This window comes from Spermophilus citellus (assembly GCF_964194105.1).
Source record: "Spermophilus citellus genome assembly, chromosome: 9".
In the NCBI taxonomy this organism is placed as follows: Eukaryota; Metazoa; Chordata; class Mammalia; order Rodentia; family Sciuridae; genus Spermophilus; species Spermophilus citellus.
This window is the reverse complement of record NC_138191.1, coordinates 116,244,516-116,269,872: the sequence shown is the minus strand read 5'-3', so window position 1 is coordinate 116,269,872 and position 25,357 is coordinate 116,244,516. Positions and strand designations below refer to the sequence as shown.

Sequence of the window (25,357 nt, the reverse complement as noted above, 5' to 3'; positions counted from 1 at the left end):
CTTTACTTCATTCATCTATTTTTTATGTGGTGCTGAGGATCGAACCCAGCACCTCGCACGTGTGAGGCAAGTACTCTACCACTGAGCTGCAACCCCAGCACCCCCAATCCTTTTTATTTTTTACTTTGAGACAAAAATCTCACCAAGTTGCCTAGGCTGGCCTTGAACTTTCAGTCCTCCTGCCTCAGTCTCATGAGTAGCTGGGATTATATGTGTGTGCTACTGAACCTGGCAAATGATGTTACCTTTGCTGTCAGACTGAAACAAGGGGGCCACTCAGCAATCACACTGTGATAATGGTGCCACTTGCCTTTCTCTGTAAACTGAGCAGGTATGTGCTCGCCTGCACTCACTGGGGCCAAGGGCTGCCCATGAATCACTTGCCCTGATAGAGTCTGGAGGTCAGGAGGGAGGGTCTATCAAACATCCTCCCCTGCACTTTAAACTTCCAAATACTACCCTCAGAATGAGTAGGGTCCGGCCTGGAGATGTCTAGGACCCCTAGAAGCTGAGGGGCGGGGGGCTATTTTGACAGGAAGCTTGGGGTGCTACAGGCTTGTGGTTGGGCTGCTGGGGCCTGGTTGGCTGCAGAGCCCTCAGGAGGAGGCAGGAAGTCAGGGTGGAACGTGGGCGCAGGGAGACAGGTGGTGACTGCGACGGCAAGGGGAGCTGAGACTGTATCTGGGCAGCCGAGCAAGGCCAGGAGGACCATGTGAATGGGCCAGAGGGCTCCTGGGCCGGACAGGTAAGGAGTACTGGGAACAGGGGTCCAGGGACTGTGGTAGGAAGCCGAGCCCAGAGGGCTGAAGCTATGTGTAGGGCCACATCTGCAGCAACCCTTCAGGCTGAGAGAAACATGTCACTGGAGGTCAGCTGGATCTCCCCTTTCCTGTGAAATTGATGGCTCTTGCCTCTGCCACCATCTGACGAGGAGATTATCGCTTCTTGGAGATCTGGCACATGGACATCAGGTATTAAAAAGGCCTTCAGAAATCTCCACGTCCAGTTCCTCATCCCATGAGAATGAGGCATTTAAGACCCACCAGTAAAGCGGTGGCTGAGCTAAACCCTGGAGAGTAGTGGCCTAGGCTGGGACACCTTTTTGCTCCACAATGGAAAAGGGTCATAGGACAGTCTTGAGTCAGAAGACCCAGGAATCAATTCTTCTGGTCCCTAAGCCAGACAAGAACCTCTTGAAAGAGACAGAGAGTCACCCAGAGGATCCAGATGGAGGTGTGAGAAGTGACCTTAGCCTAAGTGACCAGCATTGTTTGAGAGAGGGAGGAGACTACCAAGGGGAGCAAATGGGTTTGTGAGGGGATATTTGTCATCAGGGATGGAGTCCTTGGGCGGACACATCTGCTCTGACTCTGGGAAGTCTCAGAAAGAGAACGATGAGAGAGGAAAGAGGAAGGGCTATTTTTATCCCGGACAGGAGTACAGCTGGCCCTAGGCAAGGAACTTCTGAACTTCCATCTGGAAAGTTGCCTTTCCTGCCTTGCCAAATGTCACAGCAGGATGTCCTCCCCTCTGCCCTGACCCTCCTGCTCAGCCCCAGCTGCATGTATAGGTCAGTTTATCCTCCCCATTCCGGCTTCAAACCCGGGGTGGGGGAGCTCAGAACAGCACCGAAAGCTACCTCCGGTCTTCAGAGAGGCTAACTCTGAGCCTTCAGCTTCTGGGGGTAGTCCCCACCTCAGCCAGACTTTCCAGGTTTCCCCTCCCTCACTGGAGTTTTTCTTGTCACATATTTTCCACCTAGTCAGCATGTCCCAGCCTTTCTCCTATCTCCTGCCCCAAGGCCTGTCACCTGTTGTGGGGACTGGAAACAAGCTGAAGCTCTCCCTGAGTTCCAACATCTACTCCTGGACAGGCACGAGCAGTCCCCTGCACTGAGCCCTGTGCTGGTGGATCCATCAGACAGTGTCCCTAGCTTTTGGGCCTCAGGGATAGTGACTCTTCTCAAAGGGAGAAAGGGCCAAGGACAGGGGCAGAGAATGAGCTGAGGGTTCAGAGGAGGGAGAAGACCTCCCTCAAGGGGATCTGGAAAGCTTCCTGAAGAGTCAAGGAAGTTTTAGAACAGAGGCCCATTTTGGAGAGTGAAGCCCAAGGTCATTCATTATTCCTGGGTTCTGTTCCTTGGGACCATAAAGACAAAGTCCTCAGAGTAAAGGTAAGAGAGCCTAGAAGTGTGGTGTAATGTGAAGAATGTGCATTTCAGGGTCAGAAAACCCAAGTAGAATTCCGGCTTTGCCATTTCCTTGAGTAGCTTCATAGCTCCAAACTTTAGTTTACTTATCTGTAAAGAGCAATAATAGATCTCTCCCTTACAGGGTACTTGCAGGAGGTCAAAGAGAAAATAATGACTGTGATGTGCCCTGGGTAGTACCTGACACATAGTAGGTGCTTAGGGGAAGCCAGGCACTTCCTTCCCTGCAAATGATGCACTAAGGGTTGGAAGGGCTGTCCATACCCAGAATCACACCTACTCAGCGCTTGACCTTGGCAAGGCAATGAACCGCCCATTCCCTCACACTTGTGGTGTGGCTTTGCAAACGAGCTGAGCTTGTTTCCTGTGTGTAATGGAGTGTGAGAACGAAGGCACACTGGATTTTGAGATAGGCTATAGGGTTTGCCTTAGAAGAGGGCCCCTTATATAGTCAGTCTCTCTCTCTCTCTCTCTCTCTCTCTCTCTCTCTCTCTCTCTCTCTCTCTCTTCCTCCTCCTCCTCCTCCTCCTCCTCCTTTTCCTCTCTGTAAAACACCACAATTAATATCATCCTAAGAAAACTTAAGTATGTAGGTCTGCTCAGAGGTACAGGCAGGGGCTACACATACACGACAGGCTGGATCTTACAAATCCATAAAATACCTACAACTAGTGCTTCAAGATCAGGCTCAATTTATGAAAGCATTTCTGAGGAGAGGGGAGGTAAGGGCAGGTGGGACCAAGATATCATCCAGGAATGTTTTGTTTTTCCCTTTTGTCCTTTTTTGCTCTTGCACACTAAATAATACAAGTTCTACAATGAGCTACACCCCCAGCTCTGGAATGTGGTTTTTTTTTTTTTTTTTTTTTTGGTGGTACCAGGGAATTTAACCTAGGACCACTGAGCTACATCCCCAGCCCTTTTTATTTTTTGCTTTGAGACAGAGTCTCCCAAAGTTGCTGAGGCTGACCTTGAACTTTCGATCTTCCTGCTTCATTCTTCTGAGTCGCAAGGATTACAGGTGTGGGCCACCATGCCTGCCTGGAATGTGATCTTTAAAAATCCACCTCAGTGTGCATTTTAGTGTCTGGAGTTGTATCTCCAACGCTTGTGCTAAAGAACACTAGTTCCGAGAGGCACCTGGAAAGAAAAGGGCCCAATCAACATGGCCTCTTCTACAAGCTCTGTTCCCCCAGGAGTTTCACAGTCAGCGCTAGCTTGTTAAAAGCTCTGCAAGTCTCTCCAGAGAAGAAGCCTTAATTCATTTTGTCAGATTCAGTGTCTCCCAAATTTGCTGGGCACACAACCTCTTTTTCCTGTGCTGCCTGCCAGTTCCGTGTCTACACCTCTTGAGACAAGGATGGGAGTGGAAGGATACGACTCTGTACTTGACACTCCTCAAAGGATTGTGCCTCTGACAGAGTTTTTGTGTGGGTGGTGGTTTTGTTGTTTTTGTTTTTCGATTGTAAAATTAGCACATACTTGTTTTTTAAAAAAATTAGACAGAATAGAGTCATAAAAAGAAATACCAGAAATGCAGCCCCCTCCAATTCTACTTCTGGGATGTACTCACTGGGAATATATTGGTGTGTGTCCTTCCAGATTTTTCCACATATAAATGATGCGAGACATCACAATGAAGATCCTGGTCCCCAGAGGCAGGCAGACCAGGGTTCAACTCGAAACTCCACCACTCATTTGTTTGTTATGTGGCCTCAGACAAATGCTGTACCCAGTTGATGCCTCAGTTTTTGCATCTGTAAAATGGAGATAATAATAGCACTTATATCATAGAATTATCATAAGAATCACATGAAATAATGCAAATAAAGGCTTAGCATAAAGCCTGGCTTGAAAGAATCCCCCACATACATATATTTAAATGCAAATTGGCTTACACTCTCCATTTTGTTTGGCAGCTTGCTTGCCCTGTTGATTCTAGGAGCTTTTCCTTGTCACAGAGGTCTACCAACACCCTTATCGACTTTAGCTAAATGGTAGTTTGGTAAAAGAGTAATGGTGATTTTGAGATGTTATTTCCTGGCCAGTTTTGCTGTCTTGTGTTGCTATGTTGTCAGGCTTCAGAAAGATTACCTTTCAGCCAGCTGATGACAGCCTCCTGTGAAATGAAGTGACCCATCAGAGAGACATTCTCTCTGTCACAGAGGGCAAGGCCAAGTGATAGCACTCTCTCTGTTTGCTTACCTCTGTGTCCCGGCACTAGATCAGAGCCTGGCACACAGGAGGTGCCTGTTAGTTTTTTATCAATAGGCTGACCAATTAAGGCTGGGAATGTAGCTCTGTGGTAGGGCGCTTGCCTAGTTCCTGACATCACACCTGCAAAAAAAGGTGGTGGCTCCTTTAAGCCGCTGACAGAGGCCTAAACCCAAAGATCTCTCCCACAGAGCAGCATTTCCCACATTATAGCCTGTTACATCACCGATGTGTGTGAATAATTTCAGGGGATGATGGATGAACATTTACAAATGTTAATATGTGTGCTTATTTCATTGTGCACTAATGTGTAACTTCTGTTTACTTATGGCTGGTGATACTTGGTTTTTCATTGAAGGAGGTAAAGTTTTCATTTCGGGTAAACATATTAAAGGTAAAAAGGTGGTGTGTGGGAGTGCCAAAAATCGCAAAAGAAAATGAAAATGGTAGAGATCATTTTAGTCTGGAAGACATTTAAGTCTGGTATCATAAGATGCCCGTGCTTAGCCCCAAATCATTCTCATATTTAAATTAATTACAACTGAGCCGCACCCCCAGCCCTATTCTTATTTTTTAGTCCTTATTACATACCAATCACCAGGTTAAGTATTTTATTATATGGGATCATCTATATGTAACCTAAAATGCTCATAACGGTCCCCAGATGCAGCTACTATTTTTATTCCCGTTTTGCAGATGGAGGAACTGAGGGAGGCTTAAAAGGTTTAGTAATCTATCCAAAGGCCCTTTGCCAGTGAGTAATTGAGAGATCATGAGATTGAATTTGAGTCACTATGAAATGGACATAGTGAGCTGAGCTTCCATAACCTGTAGAAACTTTCATAAAATGTTATGGAGGGTTGGGGTTGTGGCTCAGTGGTAGAGCTCTCGCCTAGCCGTGCAAGGCCCTGGGTTTGATCCTCAGCATCACATAAAATAAATAAATAAATAAAATAAAGGTATTGTGTCCAACAACAACTGAAACAATACATATTTTAAAAATTATATGGATTGCCACACTATAAATAAGGTTGCATCCAAATAAAACTCCCAAGATGCAAATGCACATGGAAGTAACCCCAGGGCAGGAACTCACTAAAAGGGGTGAATTACTGGTTAGGAGGCCTCTACTCAAATACCAATTAGAATAATTGCTTTATAGTTCTTATTGATGACAGTAACTAACTAGCAGAATACATTTTATGTTTAAACCACTCCTAATTTCTGAAAAGAAACACATCTTGTAGTTGGGGGTGTAGCTCAGTGGTACAGCACATGCTCATGTATGAGGCTGTCAGTTCAATTCAGCACACACACACAAAAATAACAGAAAGAAAGAAAATGGTACTATATAAAAAAGGAACATGTAAAAAAGAAGCAATCCTAGGCACATTGTTGATTTACCCACTAGCAATTATTTACTATGCCTGCAATCCTGATCCCCACCCCCCCCTTGGTACCAGGAATTGAACCCAAGGGCGCTTAACCTCTAAGTCACATCCCCAACCTTTTTTTGTATTTTATTTAGAGACAGGATCTCACTGAGTTGCTTAGGGCCTCACTACGTTGCTGAGGTTGGCTTCGAACTGCCATCCTCCTGAGCTGCTGCGATTGTAGGCATGTACCACTTTACCCAGCTTGCAATTCTGATTTTTGGGTATCATGATGAGGTTTATGTGGGTATCCATATCCAAGGCTCTTCACTGAACATATGCAACTTTGCCAATAACCAAATATCGGTGAGACACAAAGATCAAGTATTTAAAATGTTTTAAATGATTTATGACAGATTTTGCCACAAAATGGCCTGTGTACACTAATGATCTAAAATAGAAGAGCCTACCTGGTCTTCATGTAAAGCATTGGCCCATATAACTCAGGCAAGAAGTTGGCACACATTTTAGACAAGATGGTTTTTTTTTTAAGATTTTTTTTCTTTTTTTTAAAGAGAGAGTGAGAGAGAGAGAATTTTAATATTTATTTATTTTTTTAGTTATCAGCGGACACAACATCTTTGTATGTGATGCTGAGAATCGAACCCGGGTCGCACGCATGCCAGGCGAGCGTGCTACTGCTTGAGCCACATCCCCAGCCCCTAGACAAGATGTTTTAAAAATCAGTCTGGTTGGTGAGTTGGGAGAATGTCATCTTTTTTGTGGGGAGATACTGGAGAGTGAACCTAGGGTCTCACACATGCTAGGCAAGAGCTGTAGCACTGAGCTGTATCCTCAGTCCTTTCTTGTTGTTGATGTTTTGTTGTTTTGAGACAGATCTTGCTAGGTTGCCCAGGCTGGGCTTGAACTTCAATTGCTCCTGCCTCAGCCTCCCATATAGTTGGGATAATAATACACACCACCAAGTCTGGCTCATTCACTTTTATGAGCTTTACATACATTGACTTAAAAAATAATATAGGGGCTAGAGTTGTGGCTCAGCAATAGAGCACTCTCCTATTACGGGCGAGGCCCTGGGTTCGATCCCCGGCACCACACAAAAATAAATAAATAAAGATATTGTGTCCAGGGGCTGGGGTTATGGCTCAGTGGTAGAGCGCTTGCCTGGCACGTGCAAGGCCCTGGGTTCGATCCTCAGCACCACATAAAATAACTAAATAAAATAAAGTTTTTATATATATATATAAAAGATGTTGTGTCCCACTACAACTAAAAAATGAACACTAAAAAACACATTAATCTAGAATGTGTTTTGTCTACTTAATAAAATAAAATAAGGGCTGGGGATGTGGCTCAAGCGGTAGCGCGCTCGCCTGGCATGCGTGCGGCCCGGGTTCGATCCTCAGCACCACATACCAACAAAGATGTTGTGTCCGCCGAGAACTAAAAAAAAAATAAAATAAAATATTAAAAATTCTCTCTCTCTCTCTCTCTCTCACTCTCTCTTAAAAAAATTCTCTCTCTCTCTCTCTCTCTCTCTCTCTCTCTCTCCTCTCTCACTCTCTCTTTAAAAAAATAAAATAAAATAAAATAAGATGATGCTTTAGCCAGGTGTGATGGTAAGCACCTGTAACCCCAGCTACTTGGTAGTCTGAGGCAGGAGGATCTAATGTTCAAAGTCAGCCTCTGCAACTTAGCAAGGCCCTAAGAAACTCTATGAGACCCTGTCCCGAAATAAAACACAAAAAAGAGCTGAGGATGTGGCTCAATGTTTAATTTGAGGGTTCAATCCCCTGTACTAAAAAAAAAAATTAAAAAGATTTTAAAAACTAGAGTTGGGAATGTAGGTCAGAGGTGGGATACTCTTGCTTTTCACTTCCAGTACTACAAAAAATAAAGTAGAATATAAAAGGAGGCTGGGGATGGGGCACATAGCTCGGTAGTAGAGTGCTTGTCCAGCATGTGTAAAGCCCTATTTCAAACCCCAGTACTGAAGGGAAAAAAAAATTAATGAATCTACAAGAATCAGAAATCCACAGCTACAATTCCTCAACAACCCTGGGACCAGAAAGCCTAGTTCAGAAGATTCACACAGCCTGAGATTTTTTTCCTTTGGTATCAGGGATTGAATCCAGGGGTGCTTAATCACTGAATCAGATCCCCAGCCCTTTTTATTTTTGATTTTGCGACAGGGTCTCACTAAATTGCTTAGGGCCTTGCTAAGTTGCTGAGGCTGGCCTGGAACTTATGATCCTCCTGCCCAAGCCTCCCGAGTTGCTGGGATCACAGGTATGCACACAGCCTGAGATCTTTTGAATCAATTAAACATACCATGTGTGCAGGGCTGATGTGTGTGTTGGGTAGGGTGAGCACATGGCTGAGGGGCTAGAAGGGCAGGCACTGGAATCCAGCTTCTACTCCACTTTTCAAGATTAACATGCCAGGGTTGGGTGGACCTCTAATAATGGGCAAAAAGTTCCCTGTGCCTCATGGGAAGCCAGGAACCTTATAGATCCTAGTCAGAGATAGTCTAGAATCTACACAAGTCTCACTCTTGGCCTTGAGTTCCTGAGTTGGGAGAAGAGAATGTCCTCCTTCATTCACTCCAGAATTCGTCCTCATTGCCAGCTCTGGGAACCCTGGGGATTCCTTAGATTTCTTTCTTCTTTCTTTCAGACAATGAGAAATTTATATTAAGCTTTAATTTTGACTTCTTTTTACTGACCTCATTATTAACCTGGTTAGATCACTTTGGCTACCCAGCAATTTTTGTCAAACTAAGACCAGAAAGATGAGACCTACATTTTTATAAACAGATGTATGTATCTATGGCCTCACAGTGACACAGGGACGGGCCCTGCTGTACATACCTACATCTATTATGCATCCCTCTGTATGCACAGACTCATGCAGAACATGGATTTACACACAGAAGCACAACACTCCTGAATCCTGTGCAGACCTACATTCACCAGTGAGGAAAATGTAGATGCATTCTAGGTAGAAGGCGAATTGTCCAAGAGAAAAGCCTTTGTTAGCACAATGGTCAAGTCCTGGGTGGGGAGTGGTCCACATGTTCAGACCTGTCTCTCTTCCTCTGGGACCTATCAGGACACCCCTTCCTCTGTAGGCTGCCCATGGGATGAAAAATAGAGGAAAATACCTTGATAGAGAACATGGGATCTTGGGCTGGGGACGTGGCTCAAGCGGTAGCGCGCTCGCCTGGCATGCGTGCGGCCCAGGTTCAATCCTCAGCACCACATACCAACAAAGATGTTGTGTCCGCCGAGAACTAAAAAATAAATATTAAAAATTCTCTCTCTCTCTCTCCCCCCCCCTCATCTCTCACTCTCTCTTTAAAAAAAAAAAAAAAAAAGAGAACATGGGATCTTGCCACGTTGCTCTCGACTAAAACACTCAGGGTCACTCCAGGGGAACTGGGCTGCGCGAAATAACCACACATGAGACAGAAATACTTTTTTCTTTGGGGGTGCTGTGACGGTTCCTCTGACCTTAAGGGTGGGAAGAAAGAGAGCCCACACGTGCTGACCCTTTTTATTGAGGAGAAGCGATTCAAATGAGGCAAAGGGTCAGGTTTCAAGGGGCTGAGTCAAGCTTCACAATGTCTGCTGTCAGCAGGTTGACTGACATCTAGGAAGGCCACACCCAAGGGCAGAGTAAGAGAAGGGGACACACAAAGAGCGTTTCATGGTTTAGAACTTTTTGCCTACTAACAAGCTTCACTTAGCTACTATTTTGTTTGTTTGTTTGTTTGTTTTCTAGTTTAAAAACTTTGTGTGTGTGCTGGAGATTGAACCCAGGTCCTTGTCCATGCTAAGCATGTGTATAGTTCAAAGTTTGATCAGAGACTTAACTAATATGCACTGAAAAGATAATAATACAATTAGTCAAGCCAAGAACTAATTTCCCTACAGACTCTTCTCTTCCTGGGGATGTGAACCCAGGGTTTTACACATTCTAAGCAGGTGTTTGCCACTGAGCCCCACACTGTCCCCAGTCTTAAAGGATATTAGATACTTTCTGGTGGATAAAGATTCAGTCCAAGACATAGATCCTTCCTGCATCCTCTCTTGGACTCTCCCTGAGGCTCTGTGGCTTCTCTTCTCTCCCCACCTGATCTCAGCCTGGACCAGGTGTGATCTCCATCCTAGATTCCTTCTGCCCCTTCCACTAGCTTCTTCTCACTTCTATAACCCAGTTCACCCCCTCTTCTTTTTTTAATTTTAATTTTTTTAGTTGTACATGACACAATACTTTTATTTTATTTAATTACTTTTTAATGTGGTGCTGAGGATAGAATCCAGTGCCTCACACATGCAAGGCAATCACTCTACCACTGAGCTACAACCCCAGCCCTCATCGACCCCCTCTTTTTTTTCCACCCCCTCTTTTTAACCCCAAACTTTTTCCTGCCTTTTTCCAAAGTCTCCCAAACTGTCAAGCTAGTAAGGGACATTACTGATCTAGGCCTGCAGCCCATCTGATACTGGTATTCTCTCCTAGCATAACCAACCTGTGCTTTTTCTGAGGCGTGTTGAATCACAAACAACATGTCTAGTCTACCTTATTAGAGAGCTCGGCTCTTGGTATGTTCCAGGTTTCTATCAATCCTTTTTGGGGAGCTTTTAGTGCTCATCACTTCCTGGTTATAATCAAATGAGCATCCTAAAAGCCATACAGTCACAATGAGTGAACTCTGACCTGGCAGGATTTCTCAAATGTCCTCCTGCCCTCCTGACAGCAGTCCTTGGGGTAGGAAGAAGAGTGACTCTGCTCCTTTTTTTTTTCTGAAAGTCTTTTGGTTTGACTTAATATTCCATGAGCATTTTGTGTTTTCCTGCACAAGAGTTGTTTAACTCATATGAATAAGATCGAGCAACATTCATGTTACAGGAAGATGTGCACGCCATGACTTCCGGTATCTGCAGGAGGCTCTGAGTATCTCAGTTGAAGAAACATGAGCCTGAAGCAAAAAGTCCCACTTTCCCACCTTCCAGAGCAGGGACTGATGGGGCAGAATGGGACCTGGTAGAAGTCTTTCCAAAGTGTATACTAAGATGACAGTTATATAAAATGACAAGAAAGGGATGATGATCCCCACATGACAGAAGAGGAAAAGTCAGGCTTCAAAGAATGATCTCAGTAAAGTCACAGTGTCACAACCAGTTTTTGAACATAGGTCTTCAGATTCCAGGGCCTGTCTTCTGTCTTGCTAACCAGAAACCTCCAGGGCTCCCATCTCCGCTTCTACCTGGTATAGATCAGCCGCCGTAGCTTTGCTCTACCTCAAAGAGGCTCCATGACTTTTGGCAGGCTTCCCTGGGCCTCACTTCGCTTATCTCAAATAAGAGGTTAAATCCAGGTCTGGTGGCTCTGGCCTGTAATCCCAGCTCCTTGGGAGGCTGAGGCAGGAAGGTTGCTTGAGACCAGGAGTTAGACTCTCTCTCCAATAAATGAATAAATAAATAAACTCAGAGGGTAGTCTGATAGTTTCTAAGACCTTTACAGGTGGGAGAATCTGTGCACTGATCTTCTGCATATCAGTTGACATTTATTAATAATAACTAGCTCTCAGTGCTGAGTGGCTTTCAGGCAAATAAAGCACCCTTCATCAAGGGGGTGGAAGAGGCAGTAGGACTCCTGCATAAATCAGTCATCATGGAACTCAGTGCCTGAGCTGATGACTGTGGTCTGAGTAGAATGATCCAGGGGCCTGGGGGGATAGGAAAACAAAGAACAATGGAAGGGCTCCACAGAGAAGGTGACTTTTGAGTTGAACCTTGGAGGTGAAGTTCAAGTTCAGCAGGTAGTCAGGCTATGTGTGTGTGTGTGTGTGTGTGTGTGTGTGTGTGTAGCTAAACAGATTGAGAAGGTGGAGTTGATCTTGATATTAAATGGTCTTGAATGCAAGGTAAATTATATTTTATCGGAGGACTAGTGTTTTCCAAGCAGTTCTGAGGAGCAGTCCCTGGGGAAGGATGTTTTCCATCCAGTCATCTTCAGAGGGAGGCTCCCACTCTGACTTGGGCAGACAGCTCTTCTTTTACCTGCTGTGTCTATGTAGTTCTGCTTGATTTCATCTGACAAAAAGTTTCCGCTGCTAAAACAGGCAAACAAACAAAAAAGTTCTGGCCAACAAGGCCACTGAAGGGTTCTCTGCTGGCGAGAAGAAAAACCCTATTAGAAGGAGATTGTGTGGGTGTGGGTATGGGGGAGGGCAGAGGCCTGAGGGTGACTTTTGGAAGCCAGGGTCTCTCACCAGCTTCCTTAGTAGGCAGGGAAATTGTGATTAGGAGAGGGGCATCATCTTCTCTGGTAGAAGAGAATCTGATCAAAAACTTAGGTCTCCCTCAAGTCTTGGTAAAGTGTGTGACCTCTGGGAGGTAGTCCTCCAACTTGGAGACTGGCAGAGGGTGGGGAGGCAGGAAGTGGGTAACTAGACTGACAAAGGTGCTTGTGGCGGTTTGCCCATCCCAGGTGGGGGGCGGAGCATATGCGAGGCATAGGCCTGGTGTCAATGTACTTGTGGCCTGAGGGCTCTGAGGGGACACCAGTCAGGAACCCTCATTTCAGCTCTTCTGTGGCTGGTGAATGGGGGTCCGGCCGCTGACCATCTCAGGTACTTTCGGAAACTCCCAGGGCAACACCCTAAGACACCTGATGTCCGGGGGAACAGATCTAGGGGGAACTCCTTCAGCCCCCTCTCCATTTCCTCAGGGACCATGGGCTGTACCTGCAGCTCAAACCCTGAAGATGACTGGATGGAAAACATCGATGTGTGTGAGAACTGCCATTATCCCATAGTCCCACTGGATGGCAAGGGCACGGTAAGGGGCAAGATGGGGGTTGGTGAGGGAGCCAGGCGGGTGTGCAGCCCAGGAGAAAGAAAGAGCTCACTACTAGAGGCCCTTGAAATAACACAGCAGATCCTGGAATACAGAAGGAAAAAGAGGCCCAGAGATGGGAAGGGACCCTCCTGAGGTCACATAGTAAATACATAGTGGGCAAATTCAGAGATAAGAAATCAGGTGGGAGAAATGGAGGAGAGTAGGCAGAAAGGAGGGGAGCCAGGATCTGATCCGGTCATCTTTCTCTTACCCACCCTCATTTCCCATCCCACAGTTGCTCATGAGGAATGGCTCTGAAGTACGGGACCCACTTGTCACCTATGAGGGCTCCAACCCACCAGCCTCTCCACTGCAAGGTGACCCCAACCAGCAGAGCTGGGAAAATAAAGTCTGTGGATCCTTGGCTATTGGCCTTCTCCTCCCTTCTACGTCATACTCTATCCTTTCTTGGTCCAAGTCTCCAGAACTCTATTCTCCTAGGCCCGTTCTCCCTGACGCCCCCTGTCTTTACAGATAACCTGGTTATCGCCCTGCACAGCTATGAGCCCTCTCACGACGGAGACCTGGGCTTCGAGAAGGGTGAACAGCTCCGTATCCTGGAACAGTGAGTGCCCCTCCACCCACCCACCCTGCACTGTGGATTCTGTGAGAAAGCGTTGTCCCGGGTATTGCATCCCTCCTGGGGTCCTTGACTGGCTCGAAGTGGGTTCCTTTGGGACAAAATGCGAGGCTCCAGAATGCTGATCCAGGGGTCGCGGTGGCCTGAGTTACTGGGGACCCTGATCGAGGGTCTACAGCTGACTGCCCCTGTGGCGCAGGAGCGGTGAGTGGTGGAAGGCGCAGTCCCTCACCACAGGCCAGGAAGGTTTCATCCCTTTCAACTTCGTGGCCAAAGCGAACAGTCTGGAACCCGAACCGTGAGTGGGGACCTTGGTGGGTGTGGGTGGAAACGGATCTAGGGATCTCGGAGCGGGGAGTGGTCCTGGGGATGGTGGCGAATGCTTGAGGATGATGGAGTTAAAAAGGACCCACAGCCGACAGCCTTCGCTTCTTCCGTGCGCAGCTGGTTCTTCAAGAACCTAAGCCGCAAGGACGCTGAGCGGCAGCTCCTGGCGCCCGGGAACACGCACGGTTCCTTCCTGATCCGAGAAAGCGAGAGCACAGCTGGTGAGCGACTGGGCGGGGCCTGAGGGCGGGGCTTCGGAGGAGTGGGCGGGGCCGCGGGCGAGTAGGTGCTGGAGGAGCGGGGTTTGAGCCCTAGTCCAGGGCTGCAATGACAGTGCGGCTAGCAGGAGGCCACCCCTTCTCCTTTGCGTTTTTTTGGTTTGTTCATTCATTCAGGATCATTTTCACTGTCGGTCCGGGACTTCGACCAGAATCAGGGAGAGGTGGTGAAACATTACAAGATCCGTAACCTAGACAACGGCGGGTTCTACATCTCCCCTCGCATCACTTTTCCCGGATTGCATGAACTGGTCCGCCATTACACCAGTGAGCCCCAGCAGGACCCCTCACCTGTGCCCTATCAGCCTGTCTCCCCCTAGTCCTTCAACCATCTTTCAGGGTACTCCTTCATTACCAAGTGGGTGAGATGTGGTACCTGACCCTACAGCCCAGATGTAGTGTGACCGACCTTCACCCCGCTTCATTACATTCCTCTAGAAGGGAACTTGGAGAGCTGGGGGTTGGGGAAAGCACCCAAGGCCTCACATATTGACAGCCCCCTCCCTTTCCCTTTCCCTTTCCCTTTCCCTTGCCCTTGCAGATACTTCTGATGGGCTGTGCACTAGGTTGAGCCGCCCCTGCCAGACCCAGAAGCCCCAGAAGCCGTGGTGGGAGGACGAGTGGGAGGTTCCCAGGGAGACGCTGAAGCTGGTGGAGCGACTGGGGGCCGGCCAGTTCGGGGAGGTGTGGATGGGTGAGTACGGGCTTCCAAGACTGCTGGGAAAGAGGGGAGAGGGAGGCGTCCACTTTCAGGGCAGCTGCTTGGCTCTGGGAGCAGGAGTTCCACAACTCCTTCACTTCCTCCTGTTCCCTATCCAGGGTACTACAACGGGCACACGAAGGTGGCAGTGAAGAGCCTGAAGCAAGGCAGCATGTCCCCTGACGCCTTCCTCGCTGAGGCCAACCTCATGAAGCAGCTGCAGCACCCGCGGCTGGTCCGGCTCTACGCGGTGGTCACCCAGGAGCCAATCTACATCATCACCGAATACATGGAGAATGGTGGGTGCTACAGCCATACCTGGACGCTGGAGGACACTGCTGCCTCCCACCCCTTCCTACCTCTACTCTACCCCTATCCTACTGGAGTGTGTGGGGGGGATACCCCTTTTGCTCTGGCCAAACACTGAGGGTTTTCCTGGGCATCTAAAGACCCACCTGCAGGGCTGAGAAGAAGCTGTGTGATCTGAGTCTGTCTACGACCCAGCCTGAGGTGGCAGCCTTTGGAAGAATATTCATCCCCATCTTTCCTGACCTGCAGTCAGTCCCTTTTGCATTTTTTTCAAAGTCAAAGCATCTCAGGATGCTTGACCTCAGAAAATGAGTAGGTCCCTAGTTCTGTTTCTCTCCTTTCTTCCCTGCTCCAAAGCCTCCTTTTCAGTTCTGGGTGAGCCCCACGCCTCTCTGGGACTGCTTTTGGACAGAGTGAGAATCCTATCAAGAGGGATATGAGTTTCTAGGCTCAGCTTTGAAGCCACTGATTTGCCATGTGTGGTATAGGCCAACTCCCTGTACTGTCTGTGGTATTCAGCTCCTCTAAGTTCAACAGCAGAAATCTAAAAGGGCTCATCCAAAAATAATATGCAATGTCCATTAAGGACCTAGAGTCTGACTGCCTGGATTAGTCTTGGCTTCATGATTATGTAGCTTTCGGCAGATCACATCACTTATTTCTGCCATGGTTCTCATCTGTAAAAATAGTGGTACTAATGCAATAGGCACTCCCTCATAAGGTCTTTGTGAGGATGAGAGTTAGAACAATCTCTGCCATAAATTTGTTGCTGTTATCTGGCTCTGATTGTTTGGGAGTACAAGATATGTCTCTCTTTCAGGGAGAGAAATAAACTATTAATTAGCTACTGGGTTCTGGAAGTGGCAAAGAGGTTTTGTCTTGAGTAATAACTTTTATAGTTGCTTAGAGTGCTGAGTTGAGAAGGATTCTGAGGCTCATTGGAAATGAACATTGGAATTGATGCATCTGCCCCTAATACTTGAATGGCAGCACATGTCCACATATTTACTGTGTCTGAGTGAGGTTTTCATCTTTGCTGCATAATTCAGCACTTATAGTGGGGACAGGTTGTTGTTATTCTCACATTTTTTTTTTAATGGTGCTGGAGATTGAACCCAGGGCCTTGTGCATGCAAGGCAAGCACTCTACCAACTGAGCTATATCACCAGCCCTTCACATGGGGTTTTAATCTCTTGGATAGGGCAAGTGGTCACTAACTCTCTCCCAACAACTCACATCCATGGTGTCCTCCCAGATGCCCTCCACTACCAGAGAGGTGGTCCCTCAGGCCTCCAGGGACCACTTTCCCTACTTCTCATTCAATACATTCAGCACTGGGCACTGAAAACATGGATGCTTGGACATGGATGAATCAAACAAGGTTTCTACTGTAAGGGAAACTTGATTTTAACTTTGGGCAATGAGAAAACCAAAGTTTATGCCATGGGGGAAGTTCCAGCATGCCAGAGGAATGTAGATGATGATGTAACTTATTAAACCTGGTAAGATCTAGAGAGGCTTCCTAGAAGAATAATCTAGTGGACTGTGAAACAAGAATAGAATTTCTTTAGCAGGCAGAGATAAAGAAATGTTGAGATGAGAATCTAGTGGTCTGTGTGAAGAATCTGAAAATTGTCCATAGTCGGGGCAGTGAGAGAAGTGGGGTGGGCAGAGCAACCACAAAGTGGAGCAGGCAAGGTTTTGGATGCCCAGCTAAGTTGTTGGGGCCTACTTTATCCTGACAAGGAGCTTACAGACCCCTCCAACCATACTCTATACCCTGAGCATACTCACCTTGAACTCCTCCATTCTCCTAATTCTTCCTTTCCACGTGTCAGACACTGCCTCTAGATTCCAGTTAGGGGAGGAGAGTCTGGGACCCTTTCGGGCAACTTGGTCAGCAACTCTTGCTTCTGCCCACAGGGAGCCTGGTGGATTTTCTCAAGACCTCCTCAGGCATCAAATTGACCATCAACAAACTCTTGGACATGGCAGCCCAAGTAAGGAGACTGGGGAGCAGTTTGACATGGGTACAGACCCGTGGGGTGAGGATGCCCAGCCCAGGACTGATGACCTGTACCTGGCCAACAGATTGCAGAGGGCATGGCATTCATTGAAGAGCGGAATTACATCCACCGTGACCTGCGAGCTGCAAACATCCTGGTGTCTGACACCCTGAGCTGCAAGATTGCAGACTTTGGCCTAGCACGGCTCATTGAGGACAATGAGTACACAGCCAGGGAGGGTAGGTGTGGGACATGAGGGAGTTCTGGGGTCTGCAGGGTCTGGCCAGGCAGACCCGGGTGACCTCACTCTTTCCCCACCTCCCTACAGGGGCCAAATTTCCCATTAAGTGGACAGCACCAGAGGCCATCAACTACGGGACATTCACCATCAAGTCAGATGTGTGGTCTTTCGGAATTCTATTGACGGAAATTGTTACCCATGGCCGTATCCCTTACCCAGGTCAGTGCCAAGGGTAGGAACCACAGGGTTATAGGGAAGGGCAGAAAAATCTTTGTCTTCTTACTCACTGCTTTCCAGGTTCCGAATTTGAAACTTTTGGCTGCTTATCCTGTATCCTCTGAGGAGTGTGACTCCAACGATCCTAAGCAGATCCCAGCGCTGGCTTTCATCACTGTCTCTGGATCTTGTTCTTCTTTTCCAGATCCTTTCTTTAATTCTGGCATGGGCAGCCTAGTATGGTAGAAGTGGATCTAGCCTGGGAGTCAAAAGATCTTTTTTTTTTTTTTTTTTTAAACCAGATTGGTCATTGATTCTAACTTTCTGTTTGGCTTTGATCAGATCATTCTATCTTTTTGTATCTATTAAATATAAGATCAAAATAGGCTGGGCTCTGTGACAAGGGAGGCTGAGGCAGGAGGATTACAAGTTCCAGGACAGCTTCAGTAACCCAGGAAGACCTTCTCTCAAAATAATAAGAAGTAAAAAGGGTGGGGGAAGTAGCTCAGTAGTAAAGCCAAAGCCACCCCTGAGTTCAATCCTCTACATATACCTACAAAAAAAAAAAAAAAAAAAAAAAAAAAAAAAAAAAAGAAAGAAAGAAAGAAAGAAAGGAAAGAAAAAAAAGTTAAAAATACTGCTTAGCTCATACTAAGCTATTATTAATCATTACTTTGGGCAAGTAACGTCATTTCTCTCAGCCTCAATTTCCTGATATTAGAAAAAAGAGATTCTGTGAAAGAGCCTGACTCATAGTAGGTGCTCACTAAATGCTGGTTTCTCTTTCCTCTGAAGCTTTTCATCTAAAGAGGGAGAAACAGATACTATCCCCACATCCTCCATGTCTGGAACAATATTCTTAACCCTAAATTCATCCAAGACAGGGGTGGGATTTTTTTTTAATGGTACCAGAGATTGAAACCGTGGGTGCTTAAAAACTGAGCCATATCTCCAGCCATTAAAAAAAATTAATCTAGAGACAAGGTCTCACTAAATTACTTAGGGCTTGTCAAGTTGATGAGGCTGGTTTTGGACCTGTGATCCTCCTGCCTCAACCTCCTGAGCCACTGAGATTACAGGGTGCATCATCACGCTTGGCCCCAGTGGTACAATTTTTTTTTTTTTTTTGAAAGGAACTCACTAAGAAACTCTAGGGAAAGGAAATGGAAAAGGAAATTGGGAGCAGGGAGGTTATGGAACACAGTGGCTGGATTTGCAGAGGCTTCCCACATTCCCAGTAAAATGTGAAAAGAACTTTACTCCTAGGAAGGTAAAGGCATCTTGTGTTCAGATGAGAGGTGGACTCCCTGCCCTGGGCTTTCCCCTCACACAGTCCAGGGCCATTGCTGGACCTAGACCACACTCCAGGTGTTCTGCCTACAGTCCTTCCCATCCTCCACTGTGCCTATGGAGGTAAACCCATAGAAAATGTCTCCATTAGAAGAAAAGGTAGTGAAAGCAGGATGACAGGTCTTGGGGATATAGACAGTGGCAGAGCACTTGCCTAGCAAGCTGAAGGCCCTGGGTCTAATCCCCAGCACCACAGAAAAGAAAATGATGATGAACAGGAGCTGACAGGTGGCATTAAGGTCAGGGGGACAAATGGAAGCAACAGGGACCTTGGTGAATTTGCATCTGCTCCAGTGGAAGGAGTTTATTGTTGTTGTTGTTGTTTGTTTGTTTGTTTGTTTTAACAGTGCTGGGGATGGAACCCAAGGACATTCTATTACTGAGTCACATCTCCAGCTCATTTTATTTTCTATTTTGAGACAGGGTCTTGCTAAGTTGCCCAAGTTGCTCTCAAACTTAGATTTCTCCTGCTTCAGCTTCCCAAGTGGCTGGGATTTCAGGCACAGGCAACTGAGGCTGGAAATCTTTTTTTTTTTTTTTTTTCAAGAGAAGCCCAAACTTGGAGTTTTAGGAAAACCTGCTTATTTCCAAATATAGGTGATTGATTCAAATTGTTTAAAACACCATATGGAACAAACCAAAGTGGGCCTGTGAGCTATATTTAGGCTGGCTTTTGTCTGTGGGTTGGCACCCTCCACTCTTCATGGGTGTTTGGTTCCCTGGTCTGCATTTTTCTGTGTCCTGATTTTAAAATCGGAGGGACCTGTAAAAGGTAAAGGCCTCCCAGAGCAAGATGTGGGCAAAAACTTTTTTTCACTCTTGACCAGGCCCAAACTCTGCAGGAGCAAAACTTTTATTTTGCTAAGCATTCACAGTGCATGCCTATAGTTTATTCTACTCAAGCGGCTGAAGCAGGAGGATTGCTTAGGTCAGTCTGGGTAACATAGCAAGACCCCCATCTCAAAAACAAAAACAAAACTAGAAGGGTTTGTTCTTTGGGGATTAATTGTCTTCTCTCAAGAGACTGAAGAAGAAATCAGAGGCTGTGTGGGTATTGTAGAAATAGGGAGCTGTGGGTCTGGGGATATAGCTCAGTTGGTAGAGTGCTTGCCTCTTGCCTCGCATGTACAAGGCCCTGGGTTCAATCCCCTGCACCACAAAATTATTGCTGTGACCATGCAGTTCTCCAGAGTATCTCCTCTTGAGAAAAGGTACATGCCAGAAGCTGCCATGGGGGCCAGAAGCTACCATGGGGACTAGGAGTAGCACAAAAGAAGGTTACCAACCCAATGACTATTTCATATGGCTCATGGAGAGGCCTGGTGAGCCTTCTCAGTGAGGGGCAGAGTCTGTTTTGCTGGAGTCTGGAGGTCCATCTGCTCTCCTCATGTGCCTTGCCCCAAAGCTAGAGATGCCTCCTCCTGCCCTGGGTCCAGACCACCATATCATTCCCACCAAATCATAACAACCTCAGGTGCCTTTATGAAGCCTCTCCTGTTCAAGCACTATACCTGGTTCTTTGTATGCACTAGCTCACTGTGTCCCCTTAAGAACTCTGTGAGGTAGGAACAACTATTTACTTCATTTTCCAGGTGAGGAAACTGAGGTTCAAAGAGGTGGCTTACACAAGGTCCCACAGCTAACATGTGTGTCACTGAGTGTGTAATCTGTAACAGGAACTCCCAGTGGTCTCACTGATATTTAGCAGGTACCATTAGTGTGGCCTACCACTGATGAAAACCTTTTGGACTGGTACTCACACCACGCCATTTAAATATTCTGAACATCGCCTGTATTTGTCAGTTTTCTGTTACTGTAAGGAAATACTTCACGGAGGTTAGGAAGCAAAGAGGAAGAGGAGGGGTCGCGGTCCAATACCCCATCAAAGGCAGGCTTCCAATGATCTCACTTCCTCGCTAGGCCCCACCTCCTAAAAGTTCAACCACCTCCCATAAGTGTCACAGGCTTATGGACTGTGGACCATAAGGTTGAGGACCAAGCCTTCAACACATGGATCTTTGGGGAATATTTAAGATCCTAATTCTAGCATCAGCCCTGCCTGTGGGCTTTCAAAGCCTGGAGGTTTGATGTCCTTGTTTCCTATTGATCTCCAGGGATGACCAATCCTGAGGTGATTCAGAATCTGGAGCGAGGCTATCGCATGGTTAGGCCTGACAACTGTCCAGAGGAGTTGTACCACCTCATGATGCTGTGCTGGAAGGAGCATCCAGAGGACCGACCCACCTTTGACTACCTACGCAGTGTACTGGAGGACTTCTTCACGGCCACAGAGGGCCAGTACCAGCCCCAACCTTGATATTGATAGGCCTAGCTGGCTTGAGGCTTTCCCCCATCTGGCCACCCTGGCTTGGGAAGTTGGGGTTCTTGTGCCACGTTCACATGACCTATGCACTTATGGACTTTATACATGAATCTCACCCACATGTGACACATGTGTATTGTGTGTCATATGCATATCCCATAGTTGTGTGGGTTCTACATGTGTCTTGTACATGTATAATCTGTGCACATATGTTTTGGAGACGATGATCTAAAGTGTCTCTTTCTAGACACTCCCATTTTCTGAGACCACAGAGGGGGGAAAGAGGCTTATGATTGACACCTGCTTCTGTCTACCTCTTTTCTTTCTCTGGTCCAGAAGTTCCTTGCAGCCTGGGACCTTATCTGATACTTTTTGTACTCCTCCTCAGGGCCTGGCATACATCAGGAGCTCAATAAATCTCAGTTGATGAAGGTTGTATGTCTCTCTGCTGTGCACCATCTTCTTTCCTTGTGGGGAGATACTAGGGATTTGGAAGATGGAAACTAGGTCACCCTGAGTTGGATTAAGAGATGGGATGAGTAGCAGGGTGTGGTGGCACATGCCTATAGTCCCAGAGGTTTGGGAGGTTGAGTTAGGAGGATTGCAAGTTCAAACCCAGCCTCAGAAAGTTATCAAGGTCCTAAGTGACTCAGTGAGACTGTGTCTCTAAATAAAATACAAAAATGGGCTGGGGATGTGGTTCAGTGGTTAAGTGCCCCTGAGTTCAATCCCTAATACCAAAGAGAGAGAGAAAAAGAGAGAGAGGTATGGGACCAGTGGATATTTGAACTTTTTCAGCCCTGGTGATGTTGGGGGCCAAGGGAGGGCCCTACAACTGTGCTATATGGGCCTCTACAAACCTCTTCAAATGGGACAGCATTCCTCACCCTCTCCCCAAAGGAGGAGAACCTCCTAGGGACTGGGCATCCCATATGACCTTCCTCTGCTTTATATTAAGAGCAATAGAATTTTTTTCTTATAGCTACTTATTTAAGAGTTATTTCACCTTCAGGATCTGTGTATGTGTGTGTGTGTGTGTGTGTGTGTGCGCGCGCATTATTAGGATTGTGGAATTGAACTCAGTGCTCCACACATACTTTTTTTAAAATATTTTTTTTATTTGTTGTAGTTGGACACAAAACCTTTATTTTGTTGATTTATATGTGGTGCTGAGGATTGAACACAGGGTCCCGCACGTGCTAGGCAAGCGCTCTACCACTGAGACACAACCCCATCCCAGGGCTCCACACATTCTAAGCAAGTACTTTGCCACTGAGCTACATCCCTAGCCCTTTTGTAAACTTCATTTTGAGACAGTGTCTCACTGAGTTGCCCAGGCTGGACTTTGACTTGTGATTCTCCTGTCTCAGCCTCCAGTGTTACTGGGATTACAGGTGACTGACACCGTTTCCAGCAAAGGGTGTTTTAAAATATTGATTTTTTAATTCACTCATTTAACAAATATTTATTGGACCTCTACTGTGTGCCAGGCACTGTTTGAGGCTCATAGGCTATGCAGTAGGCAATACACACACAAACCTCTATTTCATGACATTTACATTCTAGCAAGGGAAAACATGCAATAAACATCACAAAGAAGTAAAATTGGGGCTGGGGATGTGGCTCAAGCGGTAGTGCGCTCGCCTGGCATGCGTGTGGCCAGGGTTCGATCCCAGCACCACATACAAACAAAGATGTTGTGTCCACCAAATACTAACAAATAAATATTAAAAAAAGAAGTAAAATTATATAGAATGCTGTAGATGATGAGTGCTAAGGCAAAATGAGGGCAGGGTAAGGGGAGTTAGGAATGTTATATTTTGGGGAGGTTTGCAATGTTAAAGGTTGTCAGGAAAGGCCTCACTGAGAAGGCAACATTTTTTTATTGTTGTTGTTTTGGGTGCTAGGGATCAAACCCACGCCCTTGCACATGCTAGGCAAATGCTCTACTACTGTCATCCTAGTGGAAGAAAGTGACTTAAGCAAAGCTTTGAAGGTGAAGAATGAACCACATAAAATGAAGGTGAGGCAGGAGCTTAGCTGGCTCTGGGAGGTAATGCTGGCCTGAGAGGGTGTAGATCCTATGGGGCTGGGGACCTGTGTCCCTTGCAGAAATTATTTTGAGGAGACTTAACAGGGATTTTTGTGAATCCCTGACATGATCTTTTTATTTTTATTTTTATTTTTTCTACATGGGGGACTGAAGCCAAGGGTGCTCTACCAGTACTGAGCTACATCCACAGCCCTTTTTATTCTTTATTTTGAGACACGGTCCTGGGGTTTTTTTTGTTTTGTTTTGTTTTGTTTTTTTTGGTACCAGAGATTGAACTCAGGAACACTTTACCACTGAGCCACATCCGAGCCCTACTTCCAGCCCTACTTTGTATTTTATTCAGAGACAGAGTCTCACTGAATTGCTTAGTGCCTGGCTTTTGCTGAGACTGGCTTTGAACACTTACCCTCTGGAGTAGCTGCACCACTATGCTTGGTTCTTGATTTACATTTTTTTTTTATATTTATTTTTCAGTTTTCAGTGGACACAACATCTTTATTTTATTTTATGTGGTGCTGAGGATCGAACCCAGCGCTCCGCGCATGCCAGGCGAGCACATTACCACTTGAGCCACATCCCCAGCCCGATTTACATTTTTTTAAAATTTTTTTTTAGTTGTAGATGGACACAATACCTTTGTTTATTTTTCCGTGGTGCCGGGACCAAACCCAGTGCCTCACGCATGCTAGGCAAGTACTCTACCACTGAGCCACAATCCCCTTGATTTTCATTTTAATTTACTTTTTTTTTTTTAAATATTTATTTTTTAGTTCTTGGCGGACACAACATCTTTGTTGGTATGTGGTGCTGAGGATCGAACCTGGGCCGCACGCATGCCAGGCGAGCGCGCTACCGCTTGAGCCACATCCCCAGCCCCTACTTTTATTTTTAGTAATGAAAATTGAACCCAAGTGTACTTTATGACTGAGCTACATCCCCAGCCCTTTTTATTTTTATTTTATTCATTTATTTTGTGGTACTAGGGATTGAACCCAGGGCCTTGTGCATGCAAGGCGAGCACTCTACCAACTGAGCTATATCTGATGGCCTTGCTAATTTGCTGAGGCTGGCTTTGAACTTGTGATCCTCCTTCCTCAGCCTCCGAGTTGCTGGAATTACAGGTAGTTGCTACCACCACATGCCCAGCTTGACTTACATTTTTTTTTTTTTTAAGAGAGAGAGAGAGAGATAATTTTTTTTTTTAATATTTATTTTTAGTTCTCGGCGGACACAACATCTTTGTTTGTATGTGGTGCTGAGGATCGAACCCGGGCCACAGGCATGCCAGGCGAGCGCGCTACCACTTGAGCCACATCCCCAGCCCTTGACTTACATTTTAAAAGAAAGTTTCTTGGGGATGGGGCTGTAGCTCAGTGGTATTAGGCTTATCTGGCATGCAGGAAGCCCTGGGCTCAATCCCCTGCACCAACCAACCAACAAATGAAAAGATCCCCTAAAAAAATAAATAAATAAAAATAAAAGGATGGTGCTTACTGCTATCTTAAAGAAAGACTGGGGGTGCTGGGGATGTGGCTCAAGCGGTAGCGCGCTCGCCTGGCATGCATGCGGCCAAGGTTCGATCCTCAGCATCACAACATCACAACAAAGATGTCTGCCAAAAAAACCTAAAAAAATAAATAAATATTAAAAAATTCTCTCTCTCTCTCTCTAAAAAAAAAAAGAAAGAAAGACTGGGTTAACCAACTTATACAACTAGGGAGATATTTGTATAAAAGTGTAGATTCTGCCTTCTCTTGAAAATGGAAGACTTGGCTACACTGGACTTACTGGTCCTCATGGGGTGGAGTAGTGGCTATGCCCATTCAGGTGAGTCATGGACTCTCCCTTTGACAGAGCCTCATTCAAACAGTGAAACAGAGTGTTAGTAAGTATTTATCATTAATCTTGTGCTGTTATTCTTACAATAAGGGAGAAAATGAACTGGTTTTTTGGCAGCTGCATTTCCATGAAGAAGGAAGAAAATTAAAGATACCCGAACATGGGCTGGGGTTATGGCTCAGTGGCAGAGTGCTTGCCCCGCACATGTGAGGCCCTGGGTTCGATCCTCAGCACCACATAAAAATAAACAAACAAAATAAAGATATTGTATCCATCTGTAACTAAAAAATTATATATATTTTAAAAAAGATATCTGAACATGGCAGTGTGTTTGATGAAAGATGGGAAGATAGAAGAAAAAGAAATATTTCTCTCTCTTTACTGTAGTGTGTGTGTGTGTGTGTGTGTGA

The 25,357-nt window shown here is 46.1% G+C and overlaps 1 protein-coding gene across 6 annotated transcripts; it reads left to right on the top strand.

The window, feature by feature from the left end:
- The first annotated feature begins 634 nt into the window (after positions 1-634).
- LCK (LCK proto-oncogene, Src family tyrosine kinase) lies at positions 635-21,444 on the top strand. Of its 6 annotated transcripts, none has more exons than XM_081306696.1 (14): positions 635-745; positions 834-971; positions 12,556-12,665; positions 12,961-13,042; positions 13,200-13,290; positions 13,505-13,603; positions 13,750-13,853; positions 14,028-14,177; positions 14,452-14,604; positions 14,730-14,909; positions 16,843-16,919; positions 17,011-17,164; positions 17,254-17,385; positions 20,847-21,444. In XM_081306696.1, the coding sequence occupies exons 3-14, from the start codon at positions 12,561-12,563 to the stop codon at positions 21,047-21,049; spliced, it is 1,530 nt and encodes a 509-aa protein (XP_081162822.1). In that variant the 5' UTR covers positions 635-745; positions 834-971; positions 12,556-12,560; the 3' UTR covers positions 21,050-21,444. The 6 variants fall into 6 exon arrangements, with proteins under 6 accessions (XP_081162822.1, XP_081162820.1, XP_081162823.1 ...); XM_081306697.1 differs by having other exon boundaries at positions 655-745; positions 845-971; XM_081306694.1 differs by lacking the exon at positions 834-971 and having other exon boundaries at positions 637-745.
- The last annotated feature ends 3,913 nt before the right edge of the window (positions 21,445-25,357 follow it).